The sequence below is a fragment of the Lampetra fluviatilis genome, chromosome 68, assembly GCF_964198595.1.
Source record: "Lampetra fluviatilis chromosome 68, kcLamFluv1.1, whole genome shotgun sequence".
Classification (NCBI taxonomy): Eukaryota; Metazoa; Chordata; class Hyperoartia; order Petromyzontiformes; family Petromyzontidae; genus Lampetra; species Lampetra fluviatilis.
The window spans coordinates 2210563-2236014 of NC_136342.1; the positions used below are offsets into that span (position 1 = coordinate 2210563).

General features: G+C 53.3%; 1 protein-coding gene across 1 annotated transcript in view; it reads right to left on the reverse strand.

The window, feature by feature from the left end:
* Positions 1-8488: 8488 nt before the first annotated feature.
* GRIN1 (glutamate ionotropic receptor NMDA type subunit 1) overlaps positions 8489-25452 on the reverse strand; it is a 94459-nt gene continuing 77495 nt past the window's right edge. Inside the window, 2 exon segments of the mRNA XM_078882952.1 lie at positions 8489-11857; positions 21815-21836. Coding sequence (XP_078739078.1) covers positions 11244-11857; positions 21815-21836 — 636 coding nt within the window. The 3' untranslated portion in view covers positions 8489-11243.

A 25452-nucleotide genomic window follows, 5' to 3' on the forward strand; every position in this document is an offset into this window, starting at 1 on the left:
TTTGCCTTTTATAGAAATGGAGATGGTCACAGGCCCCGTGACCATCTCCACGACACGACTCTGTGTACCCCGTTTCCCACTGAGTCCCACTGTGTCTGTGTGTCTCGCTGTGTCTGTGTGTCTGACTGTGTCTGTGTGTCTCGCTGTGTCTGTGTGTCTGACTGTGTCTGTGTGTCTGACTGTGTCTGTGTGTCTCGCTGTGTCTGTGTGTCTCACTGTGTCTGTGTGTCTGACTGAGTCTGTGTGTCTCACTGTGTCTGTGTGTGCCACTGTGTCCGTGTATCTCTATCTGTGTCTGTGTGTCTCTCTGTGTCTGTGTGTCTCGCTGTGTCTGTGTGTCTCACTGTGTCTGTGTCTCGCTGTGTCTGTGTGTCTCGCTGTGTCTGTGTGTCCCACTGTGTCTGTGTGTCTCACTGTGTCTGTGTGTCTGACTGAGTCTGTGTGTCTCGCTGTGTCTGTGTGTCTCGCTGTGTCTGTGTCTCGCTGTGTCTGTGTGTCTGACTGTGTCTGTGTGTCTGACTGTGTCTGTGTGTCTGACTGTGTCTGTGTGTCTCGCTGTGTCTGTGTGTCTCGCTGTGTCTGTGTGTCTGACTGTGTCTGTGTGTCTGACTGTGTCTGTGTGTCTGACTGTGTCTGTGTGTCTCGCTGTGTCTGTGTGTCTCGCTGTGTCTGTGTGTCTCGCTGTGTCTGTGTGTCCCACTGTGTCTGTGTGTCTCACTGTGTCTGTGTGTCTGACTGAGTCTGTGTGTCTCGCTGTGTCTGTGTGTCTCGCTGTGTCTGTGTCTCGCTGTGTCTGTGTGTCTGACTGTGTCTGTGTGTCTGACTGTGTCTGTGTGTCTGACTGTGTCTGTGTGTCTCGCTGTGTCTGTGTGTCTCGCTGTGTCTGTGTGTCTCGCTGTGTCTGTGTGTCTGACTGTGTCTGTGTGTCTGACTGTGTCTGTGTGTCTCGCTGTGTCTGTGTGTCTCGCTGTGTCTGTGTGTCTCGCTGTGTCTGTGTGTCTCGCTGTGTCTGTGTGTCTCGCTGTGTCTGTGTGTCTCGCTGTGTCTGTGTGTCTCGCTGTGTCTGTGTGTCTCGCTGTGTCTGTGTGTGTGACTGTGTCTGTGTGTCTCGCTGTGTCTGTGTGTCTCGCTGTGTCTGTGTGTGTGACTGTGTCTGTGTGTCTCGCTGTGTCTGTGTGTCTCGCTGTGTCTGTGTGTCTCGCTGTGTCTGTGTGTCTCGCTGTGTCTGTGTGTCTCGCTGTGTCTGTATGTCTCGCTGTGTCTGTGTGTCTCGCTGTGTCTGTGTGTGTGACTGTGTCTGTGTGTCTCGCTGTGTCTGTGTGTGTGACTGTGTCTGTGTGTCTCGCTGTGTCTGTGTGTCTCGCTGTGTCTGTGTGTCTCGCTGTGTCTGTATGTCTCGCTGTGTCTGTGTGTCTCGCTGTGTCTGTGTGTCTCGCTGTGTCTGTGTGTCTGACTGTGTCTGTGTGTCTCGCTGTGTCTGTGTGTCTCACTGTGTCTGTGTGTCTCGCTGTGTCTGTGTGTCTCGCTGTGTCTGTGTGTCTCGCTGTGTCTGTGTGTGTGACTGTGTCTGTGTGTCTCACTGTGTCTGTGTCCCACTGTGTCTGTGTGTCTCGCTGTGTCTGTGTGTCTCACTGTGTCTGTGTGTCTCACTGTGTCTGTGTGTCTCGCTGTGTCTGTGTGTCTCACTGTGTCTGTGTGTCTCGCTGTGTCTGTGTGTCTCACTGTGTCTGTGTGTCTCACTGTGTCTGTGTGTCTCACTGTGTCTGTGTGTCTCACTGTGTCTGTGTGTCTCGCTGTGTCTGTGTGTCCCACTGTGTCTGTGTGTCTCGCTGTGTCTGTGTGTCTCTAACTGTGTCTGTGTGTCTCGCTGTGTCTGTGTGTCTCGCTGTGTCTGTGTGTCTCACTGTGTCTGTGTGTCTGACTGAGTCTGTGTGTCTCACTGTGTCTGTGTGTCCCACTGCACTGTGTCTCTCTGTGTCTGTGTGTCTCGCTGTGTCTGTGTGTCTGACTGTGTCTGTGTGTCTCGCTGTGTCTGTGTGTCTCGCTGTGTCTGTGTGTCTGACTGTGTCTGTGTGTCTCACTGTGTCTGTGTGTCTGACTGTGTCTGTGTGTCTGACTGTGTCTGTGTGTCTCACTGTGTCTGTGTGTCTCACTGTGTCTGTGTGTCTCACTGTGTCTGTGCGTTTGACTGAGTCTGTGTGTCTCACTGTGTCTGTGTGTCCCACTGCACTGTCTCTCTGTGTCTGTGTGTCTCACTGTGTCTGTGTGTCTCACTGTGTCTGTGTGTCCCACTGCACTGTCTCGCTGTGTCTGTGTGTCTCACTGTGTCTGTGTGTTTCACTGTGTCTGTGTGTCTCACTGTGTCTGTGTGTCCCACTGCACTGTCTCGCTGTGTCTGTGTGTCTCACTGTGTCTGTGTGTTTGACTGAGTCTGTGTGTCTCACTGTGTCTGTGTGTCCCACTGCACTGTCTCGCTGTGTCTGTGTGTCTCACTGTGTCTGTGTGTTTCACTGTGTCTGTGTGTCCCACTGTGTCTGTGTGTCTCACTGTGTCTGTGTGTTTGACTGAGTCTGTGTGTCTCACTGTGTCTGTGTGTCCCACTGCACTGTCTCTCTTGTGTCTGTGTGTCTCGCTGTGTCTGTGTGTCTCACTGTGTCTGTGTGTCTCACTGTGTCTGTGTGTCTCACTGTGTCTGTGTGTTTGACTGAGTCTGTGTGTCTCACTGTGTCTGTGTGTCCCACTGCACTGTCTCTGTGTCTGTGTGTCTCACTGTGTCTGTGTGTCTCACTGTGTCTGTGTGTCTCACTGTGTCTGTGTGTTTGACTGAGTCTGTGTGTCTCACTGTGTCTGTGTGTCCCACTGCACTGTCTCTCTTGTGTCTGTGTGTCTCGCTGTGTCTGTGTGTTTCACTGTGTCTGTGTGTCCCACTGTGTCTGTGTGTCTCACTGTGTCTGTGTGTTTGACTGAGTCTGTGTGTCTCACTGTGTCTGTGTGTCCCACTGCACTGTCTCTGTGTCTGTGTGTCTCGCTGTGTCTGTGTGTCTCTCTGTGTCTGTGTGTCTCGCTGTGTCTGTGTGTCCCACTGTGTCTGTGTGTCTCACTGTGTCTGTGTGTTTGACTGAGTCTGTGTGTCTCACTGTGTCTGTGTGTCCCACTGCACTGTCTCTCTTGTGTCTGTGTGTCTCACTGTGTCTGTGTGTCTCACTGTGTCTGTGTGTCTCACTGTGTCTGTGTGTTTGACTGAGTCTGTGTGTCTCACTGTGTCTGTGTGTCCCACTGCACTGTCTCTCTGTGTCTGTGTGTCTCGCTGTGTCTGTGTGTCTCACTGTGTCTGTGTGTTTGACTGAGTCTGTGTGTCTCACTGTGTCTGTGTGTCCCACTGCACTGTCTCTCTGTGTCTGTGTGTCTCGCTGTGTCTGTGTGTCTCGCTGTGTCTGTGTGTCCCACTGTGTCTGTGTGTCTCACTGTGTCTGTGTGTCCCACTGTGTCTGTGTGTCTCACTGTGTCTGTGTGTCCCACTGTGTCTCTCTGTGTCTCACTAGCGAGGCGCTGGGACGACACGAGCCTGTGTCTCGCCAACAACGCCCGCTGTGTCCGTGTCTCTCTAACTGTGTCTGTGTGTCTCGCTGTGTCTGTGTGTCTCACTGTGTCCCACTGTGTCTCTCTGTGTCTCACTAGCGAGGCGCTGGGACGACACGAGCCTGTGTCTCGCCAACAACGCCCTCTGTGTCCGTGTCTCTCTAACTGTGTCTGTGTGTCTAGCTGTGTCTGTGTGTCTCGCTGTGTCTGTGTGTCCCACTGTGTCCCACTGTGTCTCTCTGTGTCTCACTAGCGAGGCGCTGGGACGACACGAGCCTGTGTCTCGCCAACAACGCCCGCTGTGTCCGTGTCTCTCTAACTGTGTCTGTGTGTCTCGCTGTGTCTGTGTGTCCCACTGTGTCCCACTGTGTCTCTCTGTGTCTCACTAGCGAGGCGCTGGGACGACACGAGCCTGTGTCTCGCCAACAACGCCCGCTGTGTCCGTGTCTCTCTAACTGTGTCTGTGTGTCTCGCTGTGTCTGTGTGTCCCACTGTGTCCCACTGTGTCTCTCTGTGTCTCACTAGCGAGGCGCTGGGACGACACGAGCCTGTGTCTCGCCAACAACGCCCGCTGTCGTCAGTCTCGCTTCTGCTCGCGATCCGAGAGTCGCCTCGGCTCGTGCCTGCACGGCACCTGGAGCTGCTGCAAGAGAAAATAGTGAATCCTCGACTCGCCCCTATCGTCATCATCATCGTCGTCGTCGTCGACGTCGCCATCATCATCGTCCCCATCATCATGAATGACCCATCATCGTCATCCTATCATCATCATCATCATCGTCGACGTCGACGTCACCACCATCATCGTCCCCATCATCATCGTCCCCATCATCATGAATGACCCATCATCGTCATCCTATCATCATCATCATCGTCCCCATCACCATGAATGACCCATCATCGTCATCCTATCATCATCATCATCGTCATCGACCCCATCACCATGAATGACCCATCATCGTCATCCTATCATCATCATCATCATCATCGACCCCATCATCATGAATGACCCATCATCGTCATCCTATCATCATCATCATCGACCCCATCACCATGAATGACCCATCATCGTCATCCTATCATCATCATCATCATCATCGCCCCCATCACCATGAATGACCCATTATCGTCATCCTATCATCATCATCATCATCATCGACCCCATCACCATGAATGACCCATCATCGTCATCCTATCATCATCATCGACCCCATCACCATGAATGACCCATCATTGTCATCCTATCATCATCATCGACCCCATCACCATGAATGACCCATCATCGTCATCCTATCATCATCATCATCGACCCCATCATCATGAATCACCCATCATCGTCATCCTATCATCATAATCGACCCCATCATCATGAATCACCCATCATCGTCATCCTATCATCATCATCATCATCGACCCCATCACCATGAATGACCCATCATCGTCATCCTATCATCATCATCATCATCGTCCCCATCATCATGAATGACCCATCATCGTCATCCTATCATCATCATCATCGCCCCCATCATCATGAATGACCCATCATCGTCATCCCATCATCATCATCGCCCCCATCATCTTCGCCCACCCGCTCGCTTAGTCACTCTTTCGTTCAGTGACCCGCTCGCTCAGTCGCTTGCTCGCTGAGTCACCCACTCGCTCGCTCGCTCAGTCACCCACTCGCTCAGTGACTCGCGCACTCGCTCAGTCAGTCACACACTCAGTAACTAGCTCGCTCGCTCAGTCACCCACTCGCTCAGTCACCCACTCGCTCAGTCACCCACTCGCTCAGTCACCGACTCGCTCAGTCACTCGCGCGCTCACTCAGTCACCCACTCACTCAGTCACCCACTCACTCAGTCACCCACTCGCTCAGTCAGTCACACGCTCAGTAACTCGCTTGCTCAGTCACCCACTCGTTCAGTCACCCACTCGCTCAGTCACCCACTCGCTCACTCAGTCACCCACTCGCTCAGTCACCCACTCGCTCAGTCACCCACTCACTCAGTCACACGTTCAGTCACCCACTCAGTCACCCGTTCGCTCGCCCACTTTGCAGCATCAAAATGATGGAATTGGAAAGGACGCTTTGTACACTTTTCCGGCAATGACACGCGAGTAGCTGCGTTCAGATATTCCAACGCTCACGAGACACGCGCCTCTTAGCAAGGCATCGTCAAGTCTGCAATTGTCCACACCGTCATTCTTGCAGCAAAACATGCAAACAACAAGTACAGTATAACCCGTAAAAACAAAGTTTTTTCACTATAAATCCTTTATATGCGTGGCGGCTAGAGTCCTCTCGTCCTCTGGCTTGAGATGGCTGCCACCTATGGGTCAGATGATTGCATGGCAGCATTAAGCAATTGGTAATTAAATATAACTTTTTTGTCCTAAAAAGTGTGAAATTTTGTAAAAAAAATTTCACGAACATTAATTGTCACGCACAACGAGTCTGTGTGGAAAATGTCAGCTCGATTGGATCACGGGAAGTGGGTTAAAAAACGACCGAAAGATTTGCACGGTCGTAAGCAAGCGAGCAAGTGAACTTAATATAAAGGATTTAAAAAACGCTCCGGTGATTATATCATGTCACGTGCATTCAATCTTGATTTGAAGCTTTTGTGACTGCAGGAATCCATACTCTTTGGTTCTTTCGGTAAAGCCACGTGGGCAGACAAAAGAAAATAAATCACGACGTTTCGATCGCAACACAAGCGTTCGTCCTCAGGCGAAACAAATAGATTCCAGCAGTGGAACTGCTGAACCAGCGAGAAACGTCGTGATTTATTTTATTTAATGTGCATTCAATTTGAAACTGATTTGCCTTCACCAAAGCTACACACAGCCTCCTCATCGATGGCTTTGTCTCAACACCGGCGTTAGACCAGCGAACGACACCACAAGGCGAGCAGTACAAGAGCAATGCACACAGACACTGCTTTGCTGATGCACCTTGTGTGTTCTTCACCTGAGGACGGCCGCTTGCGTTGTGGCCGAAACGTCGTGAGAATTATTTTATTACGTTTCATTATTTTATTATTTCCCTTCTACGCGACTTTACCGAAAGAACCAAGAAGATGAATCCCTGCAGCCACGAAAGAAGCTTTGAATCGAGATGATGATAACAATGATGATATCCGCATCGGCTTGAGAACCGATTAAACTGTGACCGGACGACGATTGGAGCGACTCTTTTTATTCGTACACGAACTTTTACAGCCAAAACAACAATACAAAGCGCAATGGAGACCCAAAATCACCCCCCACCCCACACAACCCACACCACCCACACCCCCCCCCCCCCTACACACGAGAAAATACGAATATCTAAACACCGTTACAGCGATTACAACAGACCAGGAGTTGATATATGCCCGCGATGGTTGTTGGGTGTGCGTCATCAGATTTGAACATCGCATCGAATTGCGAGAGATGATATCACGACAGACCTGCTACCAGAGGTCGCAATCGGGTACCCGATACCCGTACCCTACCCGATACCCGGCTACTCGTACCCGGCCGAGTACGGGTAGCCGTTTGCGACCCTGGTGCGGCCGGGTACGGGTAGCCGGGTAGGCCGTGAGTCACTGGTGAGTCACCGTTTGTCACTCATTTCCCAACGTCTTGTCTCTTCTCACAATTCAAGTTCCTAGAATCAACCCACCCGCGCCTGCAACGTGGCTTCATCCCAGAGGTCGCAATCGGGTACCCGTACCCGTACCCTACCCGATACCCGGCCGGGTACGGGTAGCCGGGTATCGGGTACGGGTACCCATACCCGTTTGCGACCCTGGTGCGGCCGGGTACGGGTACGGGTAAGGAATCAAAACCCGTTTGCGACCTCTGCCTACTACCGACTCAACTACTCAAAGGGCAAAGGTGCCCCGTGTAGCCTGCAACAGAATGTTGGGGCAAGTGCTGTGAACGAGGAGCAGCACCGGCGCTGTGGCACACGAGGTGGTGGGTGGCCAGCTACGCCACGCCCGGCCGCCTTTGTCTCCCCAGATGCGATGTTTACAGACAAGGTACTCATTTGAGGCTGAGTCGACCTTAGGGAAGGCCCAGGACCGCTTCGGATGACAGTCACTGGTGGCGTTGGCCGTGAGCGGGAATCGAACTCGGGTCGCCGGGTTCGTAGCGCAGCGTAGCGCTAATCGCTACACTACCGCTCCCCACCTACTCACTAACTAACTACACATACCAACGTACCCACCCACTCACCTTCCCACCGACTCACTCACCTGCCTACTCATCCACCCACTCACCTTCCCACAGACCCAACCACCACTCACCTTCCCAACGACCCACTGACCGACCCACTCACCAACCTACACATCCACCCACTCATTTTCCCACCTACCCACTCACCACTCACCTTCCCAACGACTCACTCACCTTCCCACAGACCCACCCACCACTCACCTTCCCACCGACCCACTCACCGACCCACTCACCAACATACACATCCACCCACTCACCTTCCCACAGACCCACCCACCACTCACCTTCCCACAGACCCACTCACCTACCTACACATCCACCCACTCACCTTCCCATCGACCCACCCACCACTCACCTTCCCACAGACCCACTCACCGACCCACTTACCTACCTACACATCCACCCACTCACCTTCCCACAGACCCACCCACCACTCACCTTCCCACCGACCCACTCACCTACCTACAAACCCACACACTCAACTTCCCACCGACCCACTCACCTACCTACACACCCACTCACCTTCCCACCTTCCCACCCATGAACCACCCATGGTAGAGGCCACTGGTTCTTCACGTTCTGCAGATGCAAGATGCCACCCACCGCCATCGATTTCGCAGGGCGGTTGAACTTACGAACTCTCGGTTCCGAACAGGCAAACTGGACGTACGGGGGGGGGGGGGCAGGTTTCGTTCGTATCTCTGAAAGTTCTCAAGTCAATCGATCGTAAGTATAGGAGTCCATATGGATTGAACTGTTGTCATCAGCGCCAATAATTACCCGCAGCAGCAGCACCAACAACACAACAACAAAAACCAACTTCATCACCCCACTCCCCCCCCCCGATATTCACGCGATTATCCGCGAGACCTAGAAGATAAAAACGAAACATCCATCGTATATAATAAGAATAGGTTTTACCCTTTCCGGCAATAAGCGCAGCCGTGCTAAGATGCAGAGGTGGGACAAAGTCATTGTTATGCAAGTCGCAAGTAAGTCTCAAGTCTTTGCTCTCGAGTCCCGAGTCAAGTCGAGTCAAAGATGAGGCAAGTCCAAGTCGAGTCTGAAGTCATCAAAATCATGACTCGAGTCTGACTCGAGTCCAAGTCGCATGACTCGAGTCCACACCTCTGCTAAGATGTTAAAGCACCCAACAGAAACCTTTTTGCAAGGGATCCTGTCTGCAATACATAACCACGAGGGACAATATATCACACGCTGTCTTTGAAACCGACTGGTCCACACCAGAGACGGCTTTCTTTAGAGCCTAGTCTCACTAACAGCGTTGGACCAACAATAACGACCGTCTATTGAAATAAAAAGCCACAAATTCGCCAACTGCAAATTTTTTTTTTCCCCAAAAATACCCCAACCCCTTGCGATGCGACCGTTTTCAAGAGCCCCCAACCACCCGCCCCCCCCCCCCCCCCCCCCCAATACCGCTCATGAACAAGAGAGCCGGTCGCGGTTCCCCGGAATAAATCAATCAAATAACGGTTACGGGGAGGTCCCAGAGGTCGCAAACGGGTTTTGATTCCTTACCCGTACCCGTACCCGGCCGCACCAGGGTCGCAAACGGGTACCCGTACTCTACCCGGCCGGGTACGGGTAGCCGGGTATCGGGTAGGGTACGTGTATCGGGTACCCGGTTGCGACCTCTGGGAGGTCCTCGAGTGAGATAGAGAGAAAGGAGTCGCATGCAGGTTACCCAGCCTCTCACCCCCCGTGCCCGAGTGGATCTCTATCAGGGGATCAGGTCGGGGGTAAGAGAAGTGGGGCTAGAGAAGAAACGGGCAGGGTTGGCAGTGAGCCCACGTGTGTTTAATCGGTCAGCCCGTGTGGATATAATCAGTCAGCCCACGTGTGTTTAATCAGTCAGCCCACGTGTGTTTAATTTGGTCAGCCCACGTGCATCTAATCGGTCAGCCCACGTGTGTTTAATCTGTCAGCCCACGTGTGTTTAATCGGTCAGCCCACGTGCGTCTAATCGGTCAGCCCACGTGTGTCTAATCGGCCAGCCCACGTGTGTCTAATCGGTGAGCCCACGTGTGTCTAATCGGCCAGCCCACGTGTGTTTAATCGGTGAGCCCACGTGTGTCTAATCGGCCAGCCCACGTGTGTCTAATTGGCCAGCCCACGTGTCTAATCGGTCAGCCCACGTGTGTTTAATCAGTCAGCCCACGTGTGTCTAATCTGTCAGCCCACGTGTGTTTAATCAGTCAACCCACGTGTGTTTAATCAGTCAGCCCACGTGTGTCTAAGTGGCCAACCCACGTGTGTTTAATCGGTCAGCCCGTGTGGATATAATCAGTCAGCCCACGTGTGTTTAATCAGTCAGCCCACGTGTGTTTAATTTGGTCAGCCCACGTGCATCTAATCGGTCAGCCCACGTGCATCTAATCGGTCAGCCCACGTGTGTTTAATCTGTCAGCCCACGTGTGTTTAATCGGTCAGCCCACGTGTGTTTAATCAGTCAGCCCACGTGTGTCTAATCGGTCAGCCCACGTGTGTCTAAGTGGCCAACCCACGTGTCTAATCGGTCAGCCCACGTGTGTTTAATCAGTCAGCCCACGTGTGTCTAATCTGTCAGCCCACGTGTGTTTAATCAGTCAACCCACGTGTGTTTAATCAGTCAGCCCACGTGTGTCTAAGTGGCCAACCCACGTGTGTTTAATCAGTCAGCCCACGTGCGTCTAATCGGTCAGCCCACGTGCGTTTAATCGGTCAGCCCGTGTGAATCTAATCAGTCAACCCACGTGCGTCTAAGTGGTCAGCCCGCGTGAGTCTGAACAAGCAACCAGAGGGTCTAAAGCACTCACACACTCGTGGATGTCTACCAGCAGGTGAGTAGGGGTCAGGTTGGATTTGGGGTAAGAGCAGTGGGTCTAACGAATAGACAAGCAGGCCTGGCGGTCAACCCACCTGTGTCTACGCGGTCAGCCGGAGAGACTAAAGCACTCACACGCTAGTGGATGTCTACCAGTAGGTGAGTAGGGGTCAGGTGGTGTTGGGTTTGGGGTCAGAGCAGTGGGGCTAGCGACGGGCAGGGCTGGCGGTCAGCCGTGGTGGTGGTGGGGAACGTGGGGGGAGGCTAACGCGCCAAATCCATCCACCAGAGGTCGCAAACGGGTGTTGATTCCTTACCCGTACCCGTACCCGGCCGCACCAGGGTCGCAAATGGGTACCCGTACCCATACCCGGCCGGGTACGGGTACCCGTTCCCTACCCGTACCCTACCCGAAATGAGTGACAAACGGTTACTCACCAGTGACTCACGGCCTACCCGTACCCGTACCCGGCCGCACCAGGGTCGCAAACGGGTACCCGTACCCGGCCCGGGTACGGGTAGCCGGGTATCGGGTAGGGTACGGGTATCGGGTACCCGTTTGCGACCTCTGCCATCCACTCAGCCGCACGCCGGCCCACGCCGCCGCCGCCGGCTAGCGCGTGGGCCAGCGCTTGCCGTGCGAGTGACCGTGCGAGGAGTGACCGATGGGCGCCCCCCCCCCGCCGCCGCCGCCCCCCACGCGACCCCGGTGCGGCAGGTCACCGCCACCGGACGCGGACACAGGTCCCGGCCCGACACCCGGCCACGCCGGAAAACCGCCGCCGATGCCGATGCCGATACCGCCGGGGGAATCCAAGGACAGACCGCCGCCGCCGCCTAGATGATGGTGTGCCGCAGGGCAGGGCGCGCAAGCGGGTGGGCCAGCGTGCGCGGGTCGATGTTGTGCGTGCGGTGGCGCGGGGGGAGCGACTCCGGGGAGCTCAGCCCGTCGCCGTCCTGCCGCTCGCCAGACCGCTGGCCAGCCGGCTTCTGCTGGCCCAGCAACGGCAGAGCGTCCAGACGCTGCGTGGCCCAGTGCCGCTGCTGCTGCTGCTGCGGAAGAGGAGCCAGACCCACCGCAGCCTGGTGGTGCCGCTGATGGTGGTGGTGGTAGTGGTGGTTGTTGTTGTTGTGGTGGTGGTGGTAGAATCCCAGTGGCGGAGTTTGGTGATGGCGGTGAGATGTTGGGCTGGGCTCGGATCTCTGCTCGTCCGAAAGGGTGTCCGGCTGTTGTGGGGAAGGGGGGGGGGGTGGTCAAGGGTGGGGTTTCAGGGGGGTTCAAGGGGGTTCAAGGGGGTTCAAGGGTTGGACGGGGTGGTGGTGGGGGCGGCAGGGGGAGGGGTGGTTCAAGTTGTTGGTTGGTGGGTGGTTGGGGGGTGGGTGCTTGTAGTTGTTGGGGGTGGTTGAAGTTGTTGGTGGGTGGGTGGGTGGGGGGGAGGGTAGTTTAAGTTGTTGGTGGATTAAGTTGTGGGTAGGTGGGTGGGTGCGGAGGTCGCGAGAGCGAATACGGGAGGGATGCGGTGAATGGATTTTGGGATCGAGGTTAAGGGTGGCACGGCACGTGGTGGTGCATAGGACGTGGGGCGTGACGCGTGGGGGGTGGGGCGTGGGGGGTGGGGCGTGAGGGGAGGGGCGTGGGGTGTGGGGCACGTGACGCGTGGCGCGTGGGGGGTGGCACGTGGTGTGTTTGTGACGTGAACAGAGGTGAATGGTTTATGGTTTGAGGATTAAGGGGGTCGAGGAGTTTGGGATCAGGACATGGGGCGTGGGTGGCGGGGGATGTTTTGAGTGGCTAGGTTGGGGGGGGGGGGTCATCGAGGTCACGGGGGTCATGGGGGGGTCACGGGGGGGTTTTAGAACCACATGCATTTTGGTGGAATTCGAGACGAGGGGTTGTGGGGTGGGGGTGAGGGTTCGAGTCAGGCTTGGGGGGTGTGGGGTTTTGGGTCGGCATCCGGGAGGGGGGAGGGGGGTTGGGGATGGGGGGGGGCGTTTGGCGGGGAGAGGATTTGGGGAGGTCGTGGGTATTGGAGGTTTAGGGATCGGAGGTTTAGGGATCGGAGGTTTAGGGATCGGAGGTTTAGGGAACGGGAGTTTAGGGGTTGGGGTTAAGGGATCGGGGTATAGAGGTCGGTGGTTTAGGGTTTGGGGTTTAGGGTTCGAGGTTTAGGGTTCGGGGTTTAGGATTCGGGGTTCGGGGTTTAGGGTTTGGGGTTTAGGGTTTGAGGTTTAGGGTTCGGGGTTTAGGGTTCGGGGTTTAGGGTTCGGGGTTAAGGGTTCGGGGTTTAGGATTCGGGGTTCGGGGTTTAGGGTTTGGGGTTTAGGGTTTGAGGTTTAGGGTTCGGGGTTTAGGGTTTGGGGTTTAGGGTTCGAAGTTTAGGGTTCGGGGGTTAGGATTCGGGGTTCGGGGTTTAGGGTTTGGGGTTTAGGGTTTGAGGTTTAGGGTTCGGGGTTTAGGGTTTGGGGTTTAGGGTTCGAAGTTTAGGGTTCGGGGTTTAGGATTCGGGGTTCGGGGTTTAGGGTTTGGGGTTTAGGGTTTGAGGTTTAGGATTGGGGATTAGAAATGGGTATTTAGAGATTGGGGTTTAGAGATTGGGATTTAGAGATTGGGGTTTAGAAATGGAGGTTTAGGGAATGGGGGTTTAGGGATTGGGGTTTAGGGATGGGGGTTTAGAGATCGGGGTTTAGGGATCGGCATGGGCGTTGGGATATGGGAGGAAGGGAGATTGACAACAAGGAAAACGGGCGCAGCATCAGAACCTTCACAATCATCATCATCCACATCGATCATCTGCGTGTCCAGAACAATGGTGAGTGGAGAGAGAGGGAGGGAGTGGAGGGAGTGGAGGGAGTGGAGGTAGGGAGGGAGTAGAGGGAGTGGAGGGGAGTGGAGTGGAGGGAGGGAAGGAGGGGAGTGAGTGGAGTGGAGGGAGGGAAGGATGGGAGGGAGTGGAGTGGAGGGAGAGAGTGGAGGGAGGGAGTGGAGGGAGGGAGGGAGTGGAGGGAGGGGAGTGAAAGGAGTGGAGGGAGTGGAGGGAGGGGAGTGGAAGGAGTGGAGGGAGTGGACGCAGGGAGTGGAGGGAGGGAGTGGAGGAAATGGAAGGGAGGGAGTGGAGTGGAGTAAGTGGAGTGGAGGGAGGGAGGGAGGGAGGGGAGGGAGGGAGTAGAGGGTGCGAGGGAGTGGAGGGAGGGAGGGGAGTGGAGTGGAGGGAGTGGAGGGATGTGAGTGGAGTGGAGGGAGTGGAGGGAGTGGAGGGAGTGGAGTGGAGGGAGGGAGGGGGGAGAGTAGAGGGAGTCGAGGGAGTGGAGGGGAGGGAGTGGAGGGATGGAGTGGCGGGGGGTAGGGAGTGGAGGGAGTGCAGGGGAGGGAGGGAGGGAGGGAGGGAGGGGAGGGAGTGGACGCAGGGAGTGGAGGGAGGGGAGGGAGTGGAGGGGGCTGTTTCGTGTCGTTTCGTGAACGTTATTTGCAGCGTCTTGTATTTTGCCGCTGTCCCGCCCCAAGCACCGGGACAGCCTTCGGTAAAAGGTGGATCTCACTCGAGTACAAATGCCGTTCACGTTTCACTACGGGCCTGAGGCTCGGCGAACAATGCCATGGCCACGATGGGACCCACTCACGATGAGACAAACACACACGGACATTAACTGTGAGCGGAGTGGTGGTGATGGTAGCGATGGTAGCGGTGATGGTAGCTGTGGTAGCGGTGGTGGCGGTGGCGTTGCACCTACGCTACGAATCCCACCAAACTCGAGTTCGACTCCCGGCTATGGCTGACTTCAACGAGGGTAGTAAGGAGGAGGGGGAGGGTGAGAGACATCTTACTGCTAAATTTCGATTTAAAGCTTTCGTGACTGCAGGGATTCATCTTCTTGGTTCTTTCGGTAAAGTCACGTAGAAGGGAAGTAATAAAATAATAAAAATGAAACATAATAAAATTTCGATTTAAAGCTTTCGTGACTGCAGGGATTCATCTTCTTGGTTCTTTCGGTAAAGTCGTCACGTAGAAGGGAAGTAATACAATAAAAAAAAAACATAATAAAACAATTCTCACGACGTTTCGGCCACAACGCAAGCAGCCGTCCTCAGGTGAAGAACAGGTCTGTCGAGGCGACAGCGTCTGAATGAAACGGCACACGTGCTTGGAGCATATATCACACACGTGCTTGCAGCACACTTGCTCCAAGCACGTGTGCTGTTTCGTTCAGACGCTGTCGCCTCGACAGCCCTGTTCTTCACCTGAGGACGGCTGCTTGCGTTGTGGCCGAAACGTCGTGAGAATTGTTTTATGATGTTTTATTTTTATTATTTTATTACTTCCCTTCTACGTGACGTTACCGAAAGAACCAAGAAGATCTCACTGCTGGTGTCAGACCAGAGAATAACGCCCAAAGGTATCCCATGGTATAGCTGCTGCTAAAGCGTTCAAGGCGTGATCCACCAACCCCTTGCCACAACGGCTCCCGGTAACGAGATGTTAACTACCTCGCCTGGTGTACAGGAGGTCGTGGGTTCGATCCCGACCATGACGACGCCTGCTGCTGCTGTATATTTGGAGTCTGCGTGTTTCTCTCTCTCATCATCATAACGGTGGCTAGGAGATGTTGACTACCTCGCCTGGTGTACAGGAGGTCGTGGGTTCGATCCCAACTCTGACGACGCCTGCTGTATATTTGGAGTCTGCGTGTCTCTATTTCATCATCATAACGGTGGCTAGGAGATGTTAACTACCTCGCCTGGTATACAGGAGGTCGTGGGTTCGATCCCGACCCTGACACCTGCTGTATATCTGGAGTTTGCGTGTCTCTCTCTCATCATCATCATAACGGTGGCGAGGAGATGTTAACTACCTCGCCTGGTGTACAGGAGGTCGTGGGTTCGATCCCGACCATGACGACGCCTGCTGTATATTTGGAGTCTGCGTCTCTCTATTTCATCATCATAACGGTGGCTAGGAGATGTTAACTATCTCGCCTGGTATACAGGAGGTCGTGGGTTCGATCCCGACTCTGACGACGCCTGCTGTATATCTGGAGTTTGCGTGTCTCTCTCTCATCATCATCATCACGGTGGCTAGGAGATGTTAACTACCTCGCCTGGTGTACAGGAAGTCGTGGGTTCGATCCCGACTCTGACGACGCCTGCTGTATATTTGGAGTCTGCGTGTCTCTATTTCATCATCATAACGGTGGCTAGGAGATGTTAACTACCTCGCCTGGTATACAGGAGGTCGTGGGTTCGATCCCGACTCTGACGACGCCTGCTGTATATCTGGAGTTTGCGTGTCTCTCTCTCATCATCATCATCACGGTGGCTAGGAGATGTTAACTACCTCGCCTGGTGTACAGGAGGTCGTGGGTTCGATCCCGACCATGACGACGCCTGCTGTATATTTGGAGTCTGCGTCTCTCTCTCTCTCTCTCCACAAGTATTGTGGTTAATGCATCTCTCTCTCTCCACAAGTATTGTGGTTAATGCACACATGATTCCTTGTAAAAAGTTTCAGTTTTGTTGCCAGAAAAAAGGGGAGAAACCCCTATTATTATATTTTGGTACTGGCAAAGGAGGTTTGATAAGAAAAGTTTAGTTTCAGCGTTGGGTCTTGCCGGGTCTCTGCATCTCTATGTATCTGAAGCCATCTGTATGTGTCTGTGTGTGCATTTTCTAAACGATTTAAAGCTTTCGTGACTGCAGGGATTCATCTTCTTGGTTCGTTCGGCAAAGTCACGTAGAAGGGAAATAATAAAAGAATAAAAATAAAACATAATAAAATCATTCTCACGACGTTTCGGTCACGACGGCTGCTTGCGTTGTGGCCGAAACGTCGTGAGAATTGTATTTTATTATGTTTCATTTTTATTATTTTATTATTTCCATTCTACGTGACTTTACCGAAATAACCAAGAAGATTTTCTAAACGATTGAAAAGAAAAGAGGTTCAAGGCTGCAGTAAAAAGGTTTAGAGCCACTGCTTTCGACTTTGGACTTTTAAACACCTGTCTGTGTGCGTCTGTGTGTGTGAGTGGAACATTTGAGGAGCGGTGGTGTAGCGGTTAGCGCTACGAACCCGGCGACCCGAGTTCGATTCCCGCTCACGGCCAACACCGCCAATGACGATTATCTGAACCGGTCCTGGGCCTCCCCTAGGTCGACTCAGCCTCAGACGAGTACCTGGTGCGGTGTGTAACCGTCGTCATTAGGGAGACAAAGGCGGCCGGGCGTGGTGCTGGTCACCCACCCCCCTCGCGTTTCGTGCGGGCCTTCATAGGTGCTGCTCGCTAACAGCACTTGCCCCAACAGTCTGTCAAGGCTATACGGGGGATCTTTGTCTTTTGTAACATTTCATATCTCGATGAACACCCCACCCAACCTCCGCTGTTGCGACAAGTGAGCCGGAATGTGAAGCCATGCGGGGTGGGTAGTGGTGGTGGTGGGTGGGTGGTGGGAGTGGGTGGGTAGTGGTGGTGGGTGGGTGTTGGTGGGGTTGGTGGGTGGTGGGTGGGTGGTGGTGGGTGGGTGGTGGGGGTGGGTGGGTGTTGGTGGAGTTGGTGGGTGTTGGTGGGTGGTGGGTGGTGGTGGGTAGTGGGTGGTGGTGGGTGGGTGTTGGTGGAGTTGGTGGGTGTTGGTGGGTGGTGGGTGGTGGTGGGTGTTGGTGGGTGGGTGGTGGGGGTGAGTGGGTGTTGGTGGAGTTGGTGGGTGTTGGTGGGTGGTGGGTGGTGGTGGGTGGGTGGTGGTGGGTGGGTGGTGGGGGTGGGTGGGTGTTGATGGAGTTGGTGGGTGTTGGTGGGTGGTGGGTGGTGGTGGGTGGTGGGTGGTGGGTGTTGGTGGGTGGTGGGTGGGTTGGTGGGTGCGTGGTGGTATTGGTGGGTGGGTGTTGGTGGGTATTGGTGGGTGGGTGGTGGTGGGGATGGTGGGTGCGTGGTGGTATTGGTGGGTGGGTGTTGGTGGGGGTGGTGGGTGGGTGGGTGTTGGTGGGGGTGGTGGTGGGTAGGTGGCAGCATGAACGGCACAAGCGACATGAATCGAACGCTGAACGATGGGGTGGTGGGTCTGTGTGCGGTGGGGGGGGGGGAGCACGTGGTTGTGATTCACACTCTCAACATTTGGAACCCCCCCCCCAGCTCCCAAGTGATGTTACCGATCACTTTAGGCTCCATGGCCGGTAGCATTTCACCTCCCCCGCCGGATAAAAAAAAAACCTACGTAGCCTCAGTACCCTGATCACATCACCGACCCAAACCGCCTACAGCCCAACACGATTCAACTTGAGCCTAACGCCACCCAACGGCAGAAACTGACCTCCAAGGCTAATTCTACGAGTGAAGCAGACAAAGGGCCTTGACACGACCACCAACAACCGTGGCACTGGACTCCATTTAACAATTTAAAAAAATAAATATATTTATAAAACGCGTCCTGTTTTGTAAATGATAATCAAAACTCGAGACGCCGAATCGTGACGCTGATCTTCATTGCCAATAACATTGTAACTCGAGCACAAATGAAAGTCGTTGCGATAATATTGAAGCTGACTGTGAAATACTTGGATTATATTTGTGATGTTAGCCCTGGTCCTTAACCCTTACTCACTCTTCCAACATTAATAATAAGTTATAGCACCACCAGTTACAATACATACATTTTGTAATCCTAACACTAACCCAAAGCACACCAACCAAAGCTTTAATTACTATTAATTCTTACCCCCTGCTCCTAAGCTAAAACGACCACCCCTTCAGATGAACACACGAACCTCATCATTAACTCAGCTCTAACACCAACCACCCTTCAGATGAACACACCAACCTCATCATTAACTCAGCTCTAACACCAATCACCCCTTCACATGAACACAACAACCCCATAATTAACTCAGCTCTAACACCAACCACCCCTTCACATGAACACACCAACCTCATCATTAACTCTAACACCAACCGCCCCTTCACATGAACACACCAACCCCATGATTAACTTAACCCCAACACCAACCATCCGTTCAGATGAACACACCAACCTCATAATTAACTCAACCCCAACACCAACCACCCTTTCACATGAACACACCAACCCCATCATTAACTCAGCTCTAACACCAACCACCACTTCACATGAACACACCAACCCCATCATTAACTCAGCTCTAACACCAACCACCCCTTCACGTGAACACACCAACCCCAGCATTAACTCAGCTCTAACACCAACCACCCCTTCACATGAACACACCAACCTCATCATTAACTCAGCTCTAACACCAAACACCCTTCACATGAACACACGAACCTCATTAACTCAGCATTAACACCAACCACCCCTTCACATGAACACACCAACCTCATCATTAACTCAGCAACAACACCAACCACCCCTTCACATGAACACACCAACCACCCCTTCACATGAACACACCAACCCCATCATTAACTCCGCACCAACACCAAACACCCCTTCAGATGAACACACCAACCTCATCATTAACTCAACACCAACCACCCCTTCACATGAACACACCAACCTCATCATTAACTCAGCAACAACACCAACCACCCCTTCACATGAACACACCAACCACCCCTTCACATGAACACACCAACCCCATCATTAACTCCGCACCAACACCAACCACCCCTTCAGATGAACACACCAACCTCATCATTAACTCAACACCAACCACCCCTTCACATGAACACACCAACCTCATCATTAACTCAGCTCTAACACCAACCACCCTTCAGATGAACACACCAACTCCATCATTAACTCAGCCCCAACACCAATCACCCCTTCACATGAACACACCAACCCCATCATTAACTCAACTCTAACACCAACCACCCCTTCACATGAACACACCAACCCCATCATTAACTCAGCACCAACACCAACCACAACTTCAGATGAACACACCAACCTCATCATTAACTCAGCTCAACACCAACCGCCCCTTCAGATGAAAAAACCAAATCCATCAACTAACTCAGCTCTAACACCAACCACCCCTTCACATGAACACACCAACCTCATCATTAACTCAGCTCCAACACCAACCACCCCTTCACATGAACACACCAACACCATCATTAACTCAGCTCTAACACCAACCGCCCCTTCAGATGAACACACCAACCCCATGATTAACTCAGCCCTAAGACCAACCACCCCTTCACATGAACACACCAACCCCATCATTAACTCAACTCTACCACCAAACACCCCTTCACATGAACACACCATCATTAACTTAACCCCAACACGAACTATACCTTCAACATTGACATGAATTAAGAAGAACCCTAACGTCGACCGAACCGTCAACTCGAACGTGAACCCGCATGTTAACACAATCCCTGACGTCAACCAAACATTGAACTAAGACACTAACCCTCGCGTTAATCCTACCACCAACCACACCTGACTTCAAATCAATACCAATAGCAACACCTGCCAATCTCCGCTAAGTGATGGTGACGTCACCATGGCACCTGTGTCAGGCCAGGGTGACCTTTTTGAGACCACGTGACCCTTAACACCGCTCAAACAACTGAAGCCTCGCGTCCACCAAACATTTAACTGACACACTAAAAGCCCTAACACCCACCACCCTGAAAACTAAAAATAAACCGCTGATTGCAACCTAACACTCACCCCCAACGACGCTCATTTGGAGTTTTCGTGGATTGCCCGGACGAGCCCCCGGAATTTGTCACCACCCGCTTACCGCCCCCCCCTCCATCCCTTTGCCCCCCCCCCCGCCCACCCCCTCCATCCCTTTGCCCCCCCCCCTGCCCCCCCCCCCCTCCATCCCTTTGTCTCCCCCCTCCATCCCTTTGCCCCCGCCCCCCCCGCCCCCGTTCACCGCTTGAAGCCGGGTGCTGCCCTTTCCTGCCCCATGTGACCACAACCAAACCCCCCCACCCCCCGACACCCCCCCACCCACCCGCCAACATGGGGCAGGCCCGGTGGTACCAATGGGAAAGAGCATGGGCTCCAGCAATTGAACACTGTCGGTGGGGGGGGGGGGGGAGGTAACTCAAGGGGGGTGGCTTCACGAAGGGGATGCCAAAGCCAATGGGAGCGTAGAGGGTGAGGGGGGGGAGGAGTCCCCCCCCCCCCCTCCATCCTTCCCCCTTATGGTGACAACAAAGCTGATGACCGCCATTTATATTCTTAACGCAGTGCATGCAAGTGTGTGTCGAGAGAGATGAGGGAGGGGAAAGAAGGGAATGTACGCGTGTGTGCGCGTATGTGTGTACGTGTGTGCTGGTGTGGGGAGCGGTAGTGTAGCGGTTAGCAGTGACGGTAATCTGAACCGGTCCTGGGCCTCCTCTAGGTCGACTCAGCCTCAAATGAGTACCTGGTTGCGGTGTGTAAACGTCACCACTGGGGAGACAAAGGCGGCCGGGCGTGGTGTTGACCACCCACACCCTCCTGCGCCACAGTGCCGGTAGCCTTCACAGTTGTTGCTCGCTAACAACCATGGCCCCAACACTCGGTTAAGGCTATTACGGGGAGTGTCTATGTGTGCGCGCTTTTTGGGCTTTGCTTAGCACCTACATCTACTATTGCGGAGGGCAGCAGTGACGTTGTGATGCGTCTCGTGGAGATCGTTAGCTCAAATTGAGTATTTGTATGGTCTAATGAGGACCCAGAAACACTGAGCTACGAATCCCCACTCAGACTTATTTTGATTCTTTTGGGTGCCATCAATGTCCACGTGATACGATGGGGCCCACTTTGTTTTGGGGCGGCTATCATTTGAGATAGCCCGGTCGCTTGGGAAAAATAAGTGAATATCTCCGTGGGGGGGGTTTGTCTGTTAGGATGGGAATGGTTTGGGTGTCGTATTTGTAATGTGTCTGGGTGATTTGTTTACCTTTCTTGTCACGTTGCACTACTGCCGTGTTTTTTTGTAACGGTGTTGTAACGTTCTTACCCCGGGCCTCTACCGGAAATCCGTGACAAAAGCGCTTCATAGCTAAATTGGTTTTCCTCCCGCAGTAGCAAATGCTGATTCTGATTTCGTCAGGACTTTGACATGAAGCCACTCTGGGGTTTCTACAGGTCCCACCGCAGTAAAAACGAAACCCCCGTCTTTAAAGTGATACCTTTAGCCTGGGCATTATTATCATTATTATTTGGGTGTCTGCGGAGAGAGAGAAAAAAAGTACCAAACGGTTACCTACCAGAGTCATTGCCGTCTGGACTCTGGAAAGGCAAATATAAATGCGATCATTACAGACTGTCGACAACTAGAGGACACATTTCTCGATTATATTCAATTGCTGGTCGATGCTACCACCATCGCCACCACCGCCGCCTCCGCCGCCACGCTTACACACACACGAGAAAAGGCCTCAGAACATCAGGTGACAGAGCTCGTCAAAGGGGGGGGCGCGTTTTACCCCCCCCGCCCCGCTGCTGTTGCTAAGCAGGAAATGCGACGGGAACCAAAATGGAGGGTGAAGGTGGGAAGGTGGGGGGTGAAGGAGGTTTGGCACCACTCTTCAAGGTGGGGCGGGAAGCAGAGGACGCAACCGGGTACCCGATACCCGTACCCTACCCGATACCCGGCTACCCGTACCCGGCCGGGTACGGATACGGATACCCGTTTGAGACCCTGGTGCGGCCGGGTACGGGTAGGCCGTGAGTCACTGGTGAGTCACCGTTTGTCACTCATTTCCCAACGTCTTGACTATTCTCAAAATTCAAGTTCCTAGAATCAACCCACCCGCACCTGCAACATGGCTTCATCCCAGAGGTCGCAATCAGGTACCCGATACCCGTACCCTACCCGTACCCGGCCGGGTACCAGATGACGCCAAAAAGGTGTCAGTTTTGTTGCCAGATAAAAGGGTAAAAAAACAATTATATTTTTTACTGGCAAATGAGGTTCCAATGGTGTAAATGCTTTACCCCGAGCTCTCATACTCTGATGGTGCATTGTCTTTGAGTTGTGCGCCTTTTGGCATCATCTGGTCCAACACCATGTGAGACTAGGCTCCAAGGAAAGCTGTCTCGGGTGTGGACCAATCAACTTCAAGGACAGTGCATACATTATCAGAGTTGTGTTTTTTGTTTGCATTATGACTGCAGGTATTGTGGTCTATGCAAACATGACTCCTTGTAAAAAAGGTGTCAGTTTTGTTGCCAGATAGAAGGGTAAAAAACAACCAATTATCCTACTTCTTCACCTTGACAGCTTCCCTCACCACTGATGTCCACCAGCGGGTTCTAGGGTTACCGCCATGACAGGCCTCAACTACCTTCGGGCCGTAGATTTCCGCAGCGGCATCCACAATCGAGGTCCTGAACATCGTCAACTCAGACGCAATGTCCATCACCTCACCTGGAGTGCAGGAGATGTTTTGCCGGAAGTGGAAGTTGAAATATTTCTTGCATTGGGTCTTCCGCCAGATGTTCCCAGAAAACCAGCACTATTCGTTTCGGCCTTCCACGTCTGTCTGGTCGGTGCCCCAAGCATCAGATCCAACTTACCACCCGGTGGTGATCAGTTGCGAGCTCTGCCCCTCTCTTCACCCAAGCGTCCAGAACAATCATTGACCCTCGCCCTAAGGTGGTCTGGTTCCAAGCACACTTATGAGCATCGTTGTGTTGGAACATGGTGTTTGCTATTGACATTCCGTGACTAGCACATCATTCCAATGACATCTCACTATTTGGGTTCAGATCAGGGGGGGGCATTCCTTCATCAATCACACCTCTGCAGGTATCTCCATTCTTTCCCACTTAAGCTTTGAAGTTGCACAGTAAGACTATGGAGTCGGTAGGCAGCACTCCATCAAGCACTGCACCCACCGTCTCCAAGAAGACCGAATACTCTGAACTGCTGTTTGGTGCATAAGAACAGAAAACAGTCAGAGTTTTCCTTTCTGAGACCCGAAGTCTCATTAAGGCGACCCTCTCATCCATTGGGACAACCCCTGCCTGAGACCTCACCATGGGTTACTCCGAAATATGCGAGAGAGACCACCACCGATCAATAAGTTTGATTCCAGTGCCAATGATGTGTGCGGAGGTGAGACCGACTATACCTAGTCGGTATCTTTCCACCTCCTCCACTAGCCAGTGTCCATCGCCAAGGTCCAGTCCATCCGAGACCATCCCTCTCCCTTCCACACACGGGCACCGTGCACCAGAGGTCACAAACGGGTTTTGATTCCTTACCCGTACACGTACCCGGCCGCACCAGGGTCGCAAACGGGTACCCGTACCCGTACCCTACCCATACCCGGCCGGGTACGGGTAGGGTACGGGTATCGGGTACCCGATTGCGACCTCTGGGATGAAGCCATGTTGCAGGCGCGGGTGGGTTGATTCTAGGAACTTGAATTGTGAGAAGAGACAAGACGTTGGGAAATGAGTGACAAACGGTGACTCACCAGTGACTCACGGTCTACCCGTACCCGTACCCGGCCGGGTACGGGTACGAGTACCCGTTTGCGACCCTGGTGCGGCCGGGTACGGGTAGCCGGGTATCGGGTAGGGTACGGGAATCGGGTACCCGGTTGCGACCTCTGCCGTGTACCCGGCCCCTCACCCTTTGTCCTGCGGATGGTGTGGGCCCCACGGGATGATGGCACCACGTAGCCATTTCGGGTTGGGCCCGACCGAATTACGTGGGGGGTCACTCGGTCACCAGGCACTTGCCGGCGAACACGACCCCAGGCCTGGCTCCGTTAGTGGGGGGGGGGGGGGGGTGTCCCGGTATAGCTTGCCTAATTTGTATATCTTCTTGGTTCTTTCGGTAAAGTCACGTAGAAGGGAAATAATAAAATAAAATAAATTGAACATAAAATAAAATAATTCTCGTGAGAATTCTAGTGAGAATTATTTTATTATGTTTTATTTTTATTATTTTATTATTTCCCTTCTACGTGACTTTACCGAAAGAACCAAGAAGATGAATCCCTGCAGTCACAAAATCTTTAAATCGAAATTTAATTTTTATATTTTGAACCATTCATAAATAAATATTCTAATTCTGAGAGGGAGGAGACGGGTGTGGGGAAGTGAGGGGTCAGGTGTGGGGTGGTCGTGCATGAAGGAGGTTGGAGGGGGGTGGCGGGAGATAGAGATGAGATGAGCAATCGTTTGTAGCGAAACACAGACGAAGGAGCGGGCCCCCGCTCCTCCCCCATCTCGAATGCTACAAATCTTAATGAGCGAATCCGCAGTGAGGGGTGGTGGGAGGGGCTTGATCTGACGAACTGGGGGTTCCAAAAAAGGAGGCGTTTCAATCAAAGGTGTCGTGCCAGTTGTTTTTTCCATCTTTCCCTCCTTCCCTCCCATCGTTACAAAGCGGAGTCGGTGCCGGTGCTGGGACTCGCGGGAGAGACAGCGACGGAAAAACGTGGATGATGATAGGGGGGGGGGGGGGCAAGGGGGGGGTGGTGTGGGAGAGGGGAGGGGTGGGGGTCAAACGTGGTTCCCAGATGCAAATCTCAGCCTAATGTTCTGAGGGCTTTAAACATTACACACCGAGTTACCCTTGGCACACACACAGGCACGGGCGGAACACAATAGGGCTAATAACACCACGGGAGCCCAGCCAGCAAGTGAACACGGGGAACGAGAGCCAGCCAGCCAGCTGAAGGGAGTGAACACAATACGGAAGGAAACGAAAAAAAACACCAAACCAGTCAGCGAGACAGCACGGTAACACAGCACAGCACAGCAGAGTGAAGGGCAAGGAAATCACGACACTGAACCCACGTCACAACGGCCAGCCAGACACTGAACACGGTGGGGTGAGCGAGAGGGGCTTGCGCCACGTGCGACGGTGACGTCGACGACGAACGAA